The 12,896-nt window shown below is 52.7% G+C and overlaps 4 protein-coding genes across 4 annotated transcripts; 3 read left to right on the forward strand and 1 right to left on the reverse strand.

The window, feature by feature from the left end:
- Positions 1–258: 258 nt before the first annotated feature.
- On the forward strand, positions 259–917 carry NEUTE1DRAFT_72679 (uncharacterized protein; the record flags this gene model as incomplete). Its single annotated transcript, XM_009858072.1, has 2 exons — positions 259–393; positions 634–917. 2 exons carry the CDS (start codon positions 259–261, stop codon positions 823–825), a joined length of 327 nt encoding a protein of 108 aa, XP_009856374.1.
- A 278-nt stretch (positions 918–1,195) lies between these two features.
- On the reverse strand, positions 1,196–2,833 carry NEUTE1DRAFT_72682 (uncharacterized protein; the record flags this gene model as incomplete). Its single annotated transcript, XM_009858073.1, has 4 exons — positions 1,196–2,273; positions 2,341–2,375; positions 2,438–2,610; positions 2,691–2,833. 4 exons carry the CDS (start codon positions 2,831–2,833, stop codon positions 1,308–1,310), a joined length of 1,317 nt encoding a protein of 438 aa, XP_009856375.1.
- Positions 2,834–4,481: 1,648 nt separating this feature from the next.
- On the forward strand, positions 4,482–6,828 carry NEUTE1DRAFT_126197 (uncharacterized protein; the record flags this gene model as incomplete). The annotated part of the gene is made up of 3 exons (XM_009858074.1): positions 4,482–6,158; positions 6,448–6,484; positions 6,723–6,828. 3 exons carry the CDS (start codon positions 4,811–4,813, stop codon positions 6,826–6,828), a joined length of 1,491 nt encoding a protein of 496 aa, XP_009856376.1.
- Positions 6,829–9,359: 2,531 nt separating this feature from the next.
- Positions 9,360–11,180, forward strand: NEUTE1DRAFT_91382 (uncharacterized protein; the record flags this gene model as incomplete). The annotated part of the gene is made up of 2 exons (XM_009858075.1): positions 9,360–9,782; positions 9,873–11,180. 2 exons carry the CDS (start codon positions 9,360–9,362, stop codon positions 10,932–10,934), a joined length of 1,485 nt encoding a protein of 494 aa, XP_009856377.1.
- Between the last annotated feature and the right edge of the window lie 1,716 nt (positions 11,181–12,896).

Genomic DNA, 12,896 nt, shown 5'->3' on the forward strand with positions numbered 1-12,896 from the left:
TGCCCCATTCGAAGCGACGAACGACCAAACGATCCCATCCGGCCGGGCTTACCAAGATCACACCCAGCGAATAAGTCGCCCTCGAGTTGAACCGACGACTTTCTGTTTGCATCTACGTATTTCGCTTGAATCAATACTCTTCAAGTTAGACCGTGGGCTTTACGTGATACTTTGCTTATCACCGCGGTCTTGGGCCCGCGCATTGCCGGTACGAGAAAACACAAAGACTACAGTAATAGCATCTACTCATCCGTCACCATGTCGGCGGGCTTGGTAAATTCGTACCTCAACAGTTGGTCTACCCTCCTACCTGAGCCCTTCTGCTTCTTCGATCCCTCTTCCTCTTTCCTTTGTTGCTTCGGTCGCAAGATCAATTGGTCATGGCATCCCAAAGTCAAAGGATATTCGCAAGACCAGAAAGCTAACAGATCCATCTTTCTTCACTTTAGAAAAGGTTTGCATAATTACAGTCGATGGCCGCACCCTAGTAGGCACACTGATCTCGGTAGACATGAGCACGAATGTGGTCAGTATATGCTCCCTCCCAATTCCCATACTTTGATATAGTCCCTCTGCCACCCAATAAACAAACAAAGCATATCGCGAACGACAACTAACCCTCCAACAAAATAGTTCCTACAAAGAGCAGTTGAACGAGTCATTCGCTCCCCCGATGACGACGAGCCCTCGGCCGAGATCGAGCTGGGAACGCACATGATTCGCGGGGACACGGTCTGCCTGGTTGGGTTGGTTGATGAGCCGCTGGACGAGAGCATAGACTGGACCAAAGTCAAGGGGGCTACAATTGGGACGACAAAGCACTAGAATATACCACCGAACCATAAAACCGTTTCTGCGCTATACCTGAGCGCGTGAGGCATGGTGTCACGCTCCCTCAAAACCAAGAAGAGGAGGCAGGAGAAGGAAATAAAGGAAAAAAAGACAAAAGTCGAACGGTGTGGCGGTCGCGGGCAGTTGACATAAAGGACAACACCGGTGAATAATGGGCGTGGCACACAAGATTTGGTTGCATCATTGGCATTTGGCACGCGGAGCTACAGGTTTTCTTTTACTACATTGGTATGCCCAATCGACGATCTTTCTTCCCCTTCTTACTTCCCCGTTAAGACTTATGCTGACCGAGGAAGAAAAATAAGACAAGTTGTCACGGGCAGGTCCAGCTCTCGTTTTAAGGAACCCAGCGAATATTGATTTCAGATACCCCAGATCTCAAAAACTCCGCGTGGAATAGATTCGCTTTCTATATACAAAAAGAAGAAGAAAATCAACAAGTGCTGCCGGCAGATTTAACCAAAGAGTCTATCCATCAAGATGGCGGCAAACTTCTCGTCGCCGGGGGTCTTGACCATCCTGTTAATTCTGTTTCCCTTGTTCACGCTTAGCCAGCCCATGTCGTCTCCGGGAACATCGTCAAAGGTGGTCGCATCCAGAGGATCCGCCGGATGCGTCTCCACCTTGCTTGACTGCTCACCCGGCTTCGCCCTCTGTCGTCTGTCGACGACATGCATGCCCCTGGTCCATTGGCCGGAGGTCTCGATTCTGATATCTTCCGGCTTCGCCACGGGTTCCCATGCAGGGTCATCCTGGGTCAGCATGTACCAAATGCACGCCGGGTCATGGAGAGACAGACCGGGCTCACTGCCGTCGCCAAGCATGGCTTCGACTTTGTTGAAGATGCCTGTCATGAAGGTCTCGATCCACAGCGCAAGCGGGCTGCCGGACTTGGTGATGGGCTGGATGGTCTCGTAGAAGTACTTTTTCCTCAGCTCGAGCGGGGTGGTGATATCAAGAGGGAAAAGGGTCAGCTTAAGCTGCTTGGAAAGCTTGGCGGGGTAAGGAGGCAAAAAGGATTTGCCGTGGATGACGGGGGGCATGGTCGAGATCGGGTTGGGCGAGGTCAGGGCGTAGACGCGGGCGGCGGCAACAGTATCGGCGAAGCAGTTGAACTCGGCGACGGGGGTCACGTTGCCCTCGACGTTCACGGCACCACCCATGACAACCAGCTCCTTGGCGCGCAGGAAGGTTTCGGGGTCCTCAGCAGCGGCCAGCGCCACGTTTGTCAAGGGACCAACGGCAACGACGGTGACGGTGTTCTCGGGCGATTCCTTCAGGATACGGAGAATCTCCTTGTGCGCTGGAGCCTTGCTTGGGGTGAAGTACTTGGAGTACGAAGGAGGCTCAACTTTTTCACCCTTGGGCTCTTCGTCGCTGAACAGAGAGCGCCAGGTGTCGGCGGGGGAAAGATGAGGTTGCTGGGGCGATGGTCAGGTCAAACGTACCATGACAAGAAACGCAACGCAGTCCTCGGAATTTACTTACCTTCTCGTGGACACCATGTAGACCGTCGGCACCATCTACAATTTGTCAACTGCTCTGTTCCTGGGGGAAAAGCGGTGGGGGTCTCGGTCTGTCTTACGGAAGTGGTCGGCCGCGAGGATCTCATCCTCCAGCGCGTGCTCCGGACCAACGGCGACAATGGGTTTATGGGTGTTGAGGGCACCGAAACCGCGAGTGCTCTTGCCTGTCTCCTCGCGCCACTTCATCTCTTTTTCCAGCACGTGGAACAGTGCCACGACGTTGCGGAGACAGCTGCGGGACGGGAAGAAAGGAACTTGAGGTTAGACAAAAGCTGCCGCTACCCGGAAATTTTCATGACCATCTATACATACCTCTGAAGCGGAACATTGCCATAAGTGACGGAGATCATAGCAAGCTCAAGCTCCTCGGGTGAGGCACTGAGGGCGAGAAGAAGAGCCAGCACATCGTCGACACCGGGGTCGGTGTCGAGAATAACACGTTGCTTGGGAGCCATGGTGGGTTTTTTTCTTCTGCGAATTATATGTCAGTCTTTGATATGTATTCAGCTGCTGGTGAATTATCTGTATGCGAGAACGGGTGGCGGAGGATGCTAAGCGGTTGCAGTTTCCACCAGAACGGAAGGTATTTGCTGGATAACAGGTAGGGTCATATACGTACTGCACGCTGGAGATGGGAGTAGTAAAAGCGAGATTTTGGTCTTCAAAGGGAAAGACTTTTGAGAGTGAAGTTGAGGTCAGGATAAGCACCAAGCTATGAAAAGCGCTTCAGTTTTGAAGTCTGCCAATCTGACGCGGGGTCAACAAGGCCGCCGAGTCTTGGGGTCGTTAGCACCGGCTCTACACTAAGATTCGCTGTGATAGGAAGGTGGGACGGTCATCGCAAGTACCCCCCTAGTAGTGCAGAATGGCAACACGACACACACCTAAGACACCACTGGATCTACACTACTCTAGTGACCCAGTTATTCTTTTCCCTTCCATCCAGACTTTGCTCACGCCCGGGCCGTAGGTGTGTGTAGAGCCTCCATGTCCGACTCGGTAGCTGCGCCGAATCCCGTCTGTGCCGTCACCCGTGATATGGACCGCCTGACGGCTTCCGCCGGCCGCTGCAAATGGGGTGGACGGACCTCGACCTCAGCTCTCAACCCCCGCTGCCGGCCGGTTCCAGAACAGAGAAGGCCCGAGCACAAACAGGGTCACTGCGGTGGGGCTTTTTATGTATTCACTAAATTGTATACATTCCTGGTGAAACGGATCTGTGAATTGAGTCGTGCTTGCAGGTAGGTATAATAGACAGATAAGATGCGACACTCAACGGCAATCGTTATATGTTCGGCGAATGGTAAATACGGATAGAGTCTGGCGACGCTCACGTCTCGTCTCAGTCCTCAGCTCTCTATGCCGCGAGGGTAGACAACGATATTGTTCGACGTTGTAGCCATGATGAGACACACAAGAGGTATGAAACGTTCAACTGCCCGACCATGCACTGTTCCATTGCCGTGTTCAATATGCACGCCATGGCCAACAGACACACAACTTGGAACGTGGAACGTGGAATGAGATTATAAAAGGCTTCCACTTTCCCGGACCACCGCATCCATTTTCTTTTGCTCCAGGCCAAGCATCAAGGCCGACTTGAAAACAAGTACCACCTGGACTCGCGCGGTCAAAGTAACGAAACATAACGAATCCATTCCACACTGACCACGCCGGCACGTCCATCCTTGTTTGGGAAGAGCGAGGTAGGAAAAGTGGCGGTTAGTCTTTTATGCTTCGCAACGACAGCAAGGTCACGTGATCTCGCACCTCCAAGGTCCTCACCACCCATTCCGCGGGTAACAGGGGTATCAACCTCCCTGGCTTGCAGCCCGCAGGACCTATCCCTGCCAACACCTATCTCCGCGCGACACGGTGGCGGGCCAATGAACGGCGCAAAAGGAGCCTTTAACATCTGAACACCTTTCACCTGCGGCATCCACCCACCACAGACAAGGTCCCTCGACCGACTTCGTTTCCAGACCCAGACGAGGCCATCTTTTTCCTCTCTTCCCCAACCCTTCCGTCCTCCAGCATCAGTTAATCCTCCACTTTCTACTATATCGATTCCCTCCGTCTACCCATTGGTGCGGACAGGCAGATACACGGTTCAACTACCTACCTTACCTTGTAATCGTCTTGGTTACCCCACGACGTGGCAGCGGATTTATAAAGTCCTTCCTCCTATCTCGACATCCGTCGCCAGCTAAGATCACCCTACCTTATCCCCGACACCAACGGACATTTGAAAGGGTCTCCGATCTAGCAGCATACCCAATTGCCCCCACAGAAGCTCCGTTATAAAGCGACGATCATTGCTTAAACGCCAGCGGTCCCTCCCAGCGACCTCGAAGCTTGCCACTTACGCGTCCGACCCAACGTTGCGCGCTTTCATTCCACGCACCACGACTTTCACATCCCCATCTTTAATCATGGGTATCTCATTCTCTACCCTGGCCGGATGGGTTGCCATCATCTGCGTTGCCGGCTTCTATACCTACAACTACAAAGAGCAGCAGAAGAAGCGTGAGCTTGCTCGCAAGCCCTCGCAGCGACACAAGTTGGAGGAGAAGCAGCAGGAGACACGCAAGGAACCCAAAGAGAAGATTAAGAAGCAACGAACAGAGCCACCAAGCAAAATCGCCGAGGAGCCGGAGAAGGCACAGAAGCCCAAGCAAAAGGCTGCCAAGGCCAAGGCTACCCCCGCTCCCAAAGCTGCTCCCAAGGCTGCTTCCAAGGCCGCCCCTGTGTCCACCACCACTAAGCCCGCAAGTTACAGCTCGGATGAAGATGATGGTATCGACAACCGCGAGTTCGCCCGCCAGTTCGCCAGCATCAAGCAGGGCACCGTCCTCAACACGAAGAAGCAGGACGAGAAGCGTCAAAAGTCGGTGAAGCAGTCCCGTGCCCTCGAGCGTGAGGTCGAGGCCGAGCCTCAACAGGCTACCCCCAAGGGTGTGTCTGCCCCCTCTTCTACTACCGGCGTCGATGCCGATGACGACGAGTCCTCAGTCGCCTCCCCGGAGGTCAAGGCCCAGGACGCCGGAGACGTCAGCGACATGCTCGAACCCACGACCTCGGGCCCTTCGGTCCTCCGCCTCACCGATACCGACAAGGTAAAGCAAAAGAAGGCAAAGAAGGAGAAGCCTATGGAGAAGGTTGAAACCAAGAAGCAACGCCAGAACCGCAAGAAGGCCGAGGCCGAGAAGGCTGCTCGTGAGGAGGCTGAGAAGGCCAGACAGGTTCTGCTCGAGAAGCAGCGGAGGGAGGCCCGCATCGCCGAAGGCCGTGCTGCCAAGGATGGCTCTGCCTTCATGGCTGCCCAGGCTGCCAAGTCATCTGCTTGGACTGGCAATGGCGCGAATGGCAGCTCCCACAGCGATAGCGGTGCCGAGAACAACGGGTTCGTCTCTGTTGAGCCCTTGGATACCTTTAGCAGCAGCACTCCCGCTGCCGCCCAGCCAGCCAAGGCCCCTGCTGCCGAGACCAAGAAGCCTCAGACTTGGATGTCATCTCTGCCCACTGAAGAGGAGCAGATGCAGCTTCTCCGTGACGAGGAGGCCTGGAACACTGTCCAGACCAAGAAGTCGAAGTCCAAGAAGAACAAGGCCTCCGCCACTGATAGTGCCAACGAGTCCGAGTCCGCGGCGGCCAAGCCTCAAGAGGCTTCTACCCCGGTTCCCACCAAGCCTCAGGCTGTTAACGGCAACAAGTCGTCCAAGATCGTCTACCAGCAGTCTGCTTTTGCTGCCCTGAGCCCGAAGGAGGAGGAAGACGAGCGTGAGCTTGTCGAGACGGAGTGGGACGTTTAAACCAGATCTATCCTGCGTTCTGGGTATTAGACCAAGACCATTGGAACGAAAAGGGGAAATCGGATCGAGGGGGTAATAAGCTCTATCACTAATCAACATGTGCTGTTTGCGTCCTTGGTGTGGATATGCGAAGGAGGAGAAGGAGGATGCTCCTGTTATGTGACCACGTCGCGGAGTCGATCTATCTGTTTTACCATTTGATCATGGGGTTTGCTGCCATTTATACAAAGACAACGTTTGGCTTTTTTTTTTCGAAGAGCCACATGGGCTGGGCGAGGAGTCTTATGTATGTATGTATATTAACGTCCTTTTAAAACTTTCTCGTGCGCCGGCACTAGACCTTGACCACGCTCTGCTTCTCCGCATTGCCTACCTTTCGCCCGTGTTGGTTCTTGATATAGTGGCTTGATAGCTGAAATCAATTTGATGACAAACAGTTAGTAAACTTGGACACTAGCAACCTACCTACATACCTGCATCTGCCTCCTAAATTCGACGGTAAGGATGCCATCTCTCCTATCTGACGATGAAGAATGTCTACTCACGGCGGTATGGTGCACGGGGACGTCTACCTCTTAGTGGTTTTTCTGTCGAGCTTCGGTCCTTTCCATCGCGAAGATACGGCCCATGCAGACTGAGCTACCAGCAATCTCTCGCTTATTTTCGGCGGCCACTTTCACCATGTGCTGGTTGGACCTTGCACGGATAAACGGCAATGGATTGTAACATTTCGGATATCATGTATGAAACTGATGGCGGGGTATGGTAATTGAAGTTCGGCACGGTAGCCCTGAGGCATTATGCATCGACATTCAAATACCAACGAGCCAACAACCGAGGCCGTCGACATTTCAGCACAGGAAAACGGTGGCATGGGGGTCTTCGGCCATTTATCTACCCGTTGCTGGGCTTCGCTCGGTATGCTAATTTCGTACATGCCATAGACTGGGATCAGCAATGACCGGAAGCCTTCAATACCTTTTTCCATACGACATGTGAAATTGTAAAACTTTGCGATTGGGGCCAGTTGAAGCAAAGAAGGCGAACCGCCTATAACAGAATTATGACAAAGGTGCCCGTGTCCAAGTCCCCAGAGGCATAGAGACGTTGTTTTGTTCAATGTACCCGTGTAATTGAGTTGGCATCATGTGAAAGAACCTTTCTTTGTCTTTCCTAACGAGACCCGTACGCTACTACCTACCTACACGTGCCGTTAGATCTGGGTGAGATGTCCGAGATGAGATTGTCTCTTCGGTGACACCCAAAAGAGGCAAAGCGAGCCCTTCGCTCTTCTGGGTTGTTCGTTCCTGAACCCCCAAATTGCGTGGACCGTTTCGATGCATTTTCTCGGCAGCGCCAGGCTGTGCCCGGCCAAGCGTCGTCTTGGCGGTATCACGGTGCCTGTACGCAGTATCGCGGTTTGTGGGGTAGAAGTCTTTAATGTTCCCTATTGGCTGCCGGCACAGCTTTCACGGCTTGGCTTGGTGCGCTTATGGATCCGTCCAGCCGTCCAGCCCTCCACACACACCACCCTGGTGGTGGTGTAAGAAGGTACCTGTGGGCTACGAGGTCCCTTCACTTCCCTTCCACTTCAGTTCTTCGTTCTCTTTTGGCTGCTGTTGCTGCACCTTTGGCTGAGGTGAGTGGCTCGAGGCTGGCTGCCCCTGGCTGCAGTGCTCCCCAACCTTTCAGTGCGCTCCCTCCTGCCACACAATCATTTCTTTCCCTGTGGTTTATCCTCACCCCCTTCCCTTCCCTTGGTTACTTCGCCGAGCCCCTGGGTTCCGCTCAAGGGTTGGACGGGGAAAACGTTTACGGGTTTCGTCGTAAATGGCCCCGCCATTCTTTCCACTTTGCCCACTCATCAAACGATCCGTCCATCTCCATGGTTCATTGACCATGCCCCTTTCCCTCCCGTTTCGTTTCCAAAATTACCGCGCATTCTTGTATCTCTACGTAAAGGGACGTGGCCACAGCTTGATTGTTACCAGCATGGGGTGCAATTGAAGTGAAAGCAAAGAGAATCCCGTCATTACATACCATGACATTCAGTTTCCTCCACTGCATCTAACGTTGACTTGCGAGTTCCGATCTTGGTTCCCGCGATTCTCTGTCCGCTTCTCTCTCTTGTAAGCGACCGACCTCGTTCGCTCTACCTAGCCATCTCCATTTCGCCCCCTTTTGCGCTCCAGGTCTGGGCAATTGGCAATCAATCAAGCAATCAATCTTGTGCAGCTCCGTTCCTCGCTATCTGGACAACCAGCGTATTGCATGTGCATTTGGCTTCTTCTGTATCCGCGCAACCGTCTTCCTCCAACCACTTGTACGTTAACGTGTACGCCGGGCAGCAGCACCTTGACGGTACCCCATGCCAATGCCCGGGTGCGACAACGACGCAACTCTTCCACCTCCAGCTGTGATTTGGCAGACGTGGATCCATCAACATCCACATCATCCTACGCCATCCATTGCCAACGACGACTGAGCAGGGCACACGACGCATTTCTGACCTTCTACAAACCTTCCCCTCCTCACCTAACCTACCTGTTTGTCGCCAGTAGGGTCCTGCGGAGAAGCGAGCCGGCTAGGGTTGGGAAGCACAAGACAGGCCACCACACCACCAGGCCATCGCATTACCGGTACACCGCAACCATTCGCAACTTCAGCTCACTGGTAGACGAAAGTCAGCTTCCTTAATCACCCACGCGCCTTGCATTCCCGGATCATCCGCTACAGTCTTGTTCTGGCTCTTCAATTCTACCCCCTATACCGCCGCCAACAGTTCCCCCGAGGGGAAACTTGTCCACATTGACTCCCTCCAAGCTCGTCACGATATCTCATCTTTACGATTGATCCACCTTCAGAAAGCGACTTACTTTCTAGTGTAGCTTTGCGGACTTTATGAATTACACACAATTGGAAACTCCATCGCTATCTCCGTGAGGGACTCCAACGGCTCCTCCGGGACTCCATCAACCGTGACGACGACGACCCCGCTCGCACGAACCAGGGACACCTTGCCGAAACTTCCCACGTTTGGGATATATGATCTCGGTATATCGATCTGATAAAAAAAATTATCTCTAAACAGCAAAAGAGGAGGACTGACAAAGAGGGAGTGTCAAGGTTGGGAGAGAACGGCCAGCACTGGCCATAGTGCTAGCTGAGGATGTCTATCTGCGTCGCCATCCAGTCGGCCTTGTTCTACTACCTCGCCTGCACTCCATGTCTCCAACTTCGCCATGAACACCGGACACAGAAAAAGGCAAAGAAGGAGCGAAAGGAAAAGGCACGAATCATCGCTGAGCAGCCGCACCTATATCGCCATCCGGACCCCTATAATACGAACCCCTACTGGGCCGAGGAGATCCGCATGGGGCCATGTCTACCCAAGAAGAACAAACCGAACGATGCTAGCAAGAGTCAGAGCCAGAGGGGCTTAATGTGGGAAAGTCGAGATGGAGTGAGCATAGCAACTGGGAGTACGCATGCCATCAGCATGGCACAGCCGATGACAGCGACGCCAATAACACCGACAACGGAGGAAACCAACAATAAGCCTGTTGGGTTTGTCCACCCTCCGCTCGTGGACGTAGCAGCAGACCTAGCAACAGACGCAGAGACGGAGACTATCAGGCCAGATACAAGGTGGCCCTCTTCTACGTCCGGTGTTCCAGAACAGCATGACGATGCCGTTAGTGCCGTACTGAGCAAGACAGCTTCTGCGACAACAGTCGGCACCGACTGGAACATGAAGCGGTATCAGCGCGAAGATGAGGAACTCTGGGGCTACGACGATGAGTCCATCAGAACAAGTTACAAGTTCATGGACGCCATCAAGCAGGCTGGTTCGAGCGCTGGCCGCTATGTCGAATCCAAGCTAGGGCTCGAGAAGCAGGTGACGGAGGAGGATAGGTACAACTTTTACTTCTCCACCAAGAACCCGCCCGTCAACGACTATCACCCTCCGGTCGTCAGCAGCAAGCCTTCGCACAAGAACGCGCGTGCCTGGATGTTGCAACCCCCGCCTCCCGCCAAGGTGATGGAGGGCAAGGTCCCCGTTAGCAGGAGCGCCAGCACGATGAGCGTTCAATCCAAGAGGACGATGGGCAGCACCATGTCGACGGACGGACGGCCTTCGCTGGGGAGAATTGTTGGTGACAAGGCTCTTGAGGCTAAGATTCAGCAGCGAACTGCCAATGGTGACGGATATCTGGATCCCGAGTTGTATTCCGTTGCTTCGACCATGTCCCGGGCGAGATCTAAGAGAGCCACCAACGGTTCAATGGCACGGAGAACCAGCAGCCGTCTTACAACCAGAAGCCAGGACCTGTCTACGGGCTCTGACGGATCCGACGAGGACAACTCAAGCACCAAGGCACCGAAAAGACGGACCACACGGAGACGTAGCAACCGCAATGCCAAGCCCGACAGCGATGAAAACGAGGAGGACGCCTACATCTCCAAGAGCCCGGAGTCACTGAGCAGCACCCATTTCCCTCCCCACGCCGCCCAGAGACCCAAGCTCCCTACCATCAAGAGCGCAGGTGATGCTCGTCTCGCTTCGGAGGATAGGACGCTGTCTTCGTCACCGAAGGTCAGGCCCACGAGCAGATCCAGCACCAAGGTCGTCCTGCAAGACGCGACCAACTCGTCGAGCTCCGTGTCTTCTTCCTCTAACAAGATGAATCAGAAGGAGCGCATGATTGGCTCCATTGACAGCGGTCTTGCTATGCATGCGTAATCGGGCCTCAAAGGTCTAAATCTTTGTCAGAGATAGAATGCCAAGTGCGACAGCGATGGGCATTTTGTCGTTGTTGGTACTGGTGCCGTTATCAACCAGAAACGAAAGCATTGCGTCTCAGTTGTGTGTTTCTTGTCCCGTCATCCTAACGCACGCACACTTTCAGAGAACGGGACGCTTTCAAGTCAAGTCAAATCATGTTAAGTTGTTCAAAATCTAGCATAGCCATTCTGTTATTGTGTTTTTCTCTTTCTCTTTTTTCTGCATCTTTACTGCCTTTCCGTTTTTCGTTTTTTTGCGAGTTCCGTGTACAGAGAGTATTAGCATGATTGGCACGCGTACCTAACTACCTCCCTACTATGTTCATTCAGCACTTTACATGCATGGGGGAACAAAAGGGTGAGCTGAGCAAATGGGGTGAGCGTGGAAGGGTGCGATGGATGCGATGGCTACAAAAAGACAGAAGGTGTCTTCTAGCTGCAATGCCTTGCAGTTCAGGATTCTCGTTGCTGTTGCTGTTTTCGTTGTGGTTTGCTTTTTGAAACAGAAGTTCGGACTCCGTGCAATTGGGATCATCTTGGGGATCAACATCCAACACGTCATGTCGGTGTAAGGGCGTTTCAGGGGTGTGGATAGGGAAGGGAAGGAAAGGGAAAGGTGTTGATCGAACCATGGCTGAAAGACTGAGACTGCTTTTGGCAGGCAGGCAGGCAAGCAGCAAAGGCAGAAAATTCACCACAATTGGATTGAACGATTGGTGCCCAAAAAAAGATTGTAACATGATTTGCAACTAACTTGCCAGAAGCTCATGGTCGTTGATGTGCTTTTCAAGTATATTTGACGTGGTAAGGGTGCGTAGGCCAAGGAACTAAAAGACCGGGAACTAACTGTCTTTCATCCATCCGTCATCTCTGTTGATTCTAGAGATGGAGGACGGATTAATCAACGGGGAGGAATATCGCAGGCGGAAAATATTCCACCTCGACAGATTGTATGCTTCCAATCACAAGTCCTGCCGCACTTAAGTTGAATCTCACCCTTTCTGCTGATCATACGGAATACTGCCCTCGTGGCTGATGCAGATTTAGGTGCTCATCTCTTCATGTCCTGTCTACTACAGATATATATTCCATATACCTCATGAGGGCGCATCAATTAGAATATGCAATCCTGGTAATTACCTACTAACACGAACCAGCGTCGGTCCAGCAAATACAGCTCAATGCTGGGTTGATCATTTCTGAAACATCTGGAGGAGACGTAATTCGGCTTCTTCGTTTCGATTTAGGGAACGTCTTCGACTTCATTAGAAGACATCATATTGAGCTTGGTTATATACATTAGAAACCCGCATAGGGGGCGTAAGGGAATTGACTCGTTCAATAGTTTAGTTCTTTGGCCTCTTAGGGTAGGTACTTAGGCTCCGGTAGTGGATCGAATGTTTTCAGCTTGTACCTACCTACCTTATGACATCCAGTTATTGATGTTCGGAACACTGCAAGCTGGGAGGAATATGAGATGAACAAACACGCCAGTACGTCCATCTTCTTCAAGTGGACTGGGGTCATTGTTATCCACCCATGTCCATATCGAACGAGCATGTTCCACGGTGCCTCTCGTCGTGTTGCATATGCATTCCAGTCGGGTTGGGATCCGGGCTTCGGAAGAGGATGAGATTTGATTGCCTACTTGGAACGAAACGACGGATAAGTGGTCGGATGATAACCCTACATGCTGTAGAGTAGTGGGCAAGTTTCTCAACCGGGAGGGGCCCTATCATCGTCTTTGGACTAGGCCAACCCAACTTCTCTATATATGCCTGTCTTCAAGTCCGGAATACTCACACCACACGCCGTTCGGTGTGCTGGAAGGTAGAAACGATCTTCGGAATGTATCAAGATGACGGGTTCGGTAACTTGAAGCAAACACTGGTGATGGAGATAGTGTGTGCTCGTGACACGG

Source organism: Neurospora tetrasperma (genome assembly GCF_000213175.1).
Source record: "Neurospora tetrasperma FGSC 2508 unplaced genomic scaffold NEUTE1scaffold_81, whole genome shotgun sequence".
Classification (NCBI taxonomy): domain Eukaryota; kingdom Fungi; phylum Ascomycota; class Sordariomycetes; order Sordariales; family Sordariaceae; genus Neurospora; species Neurospora tetrasperma.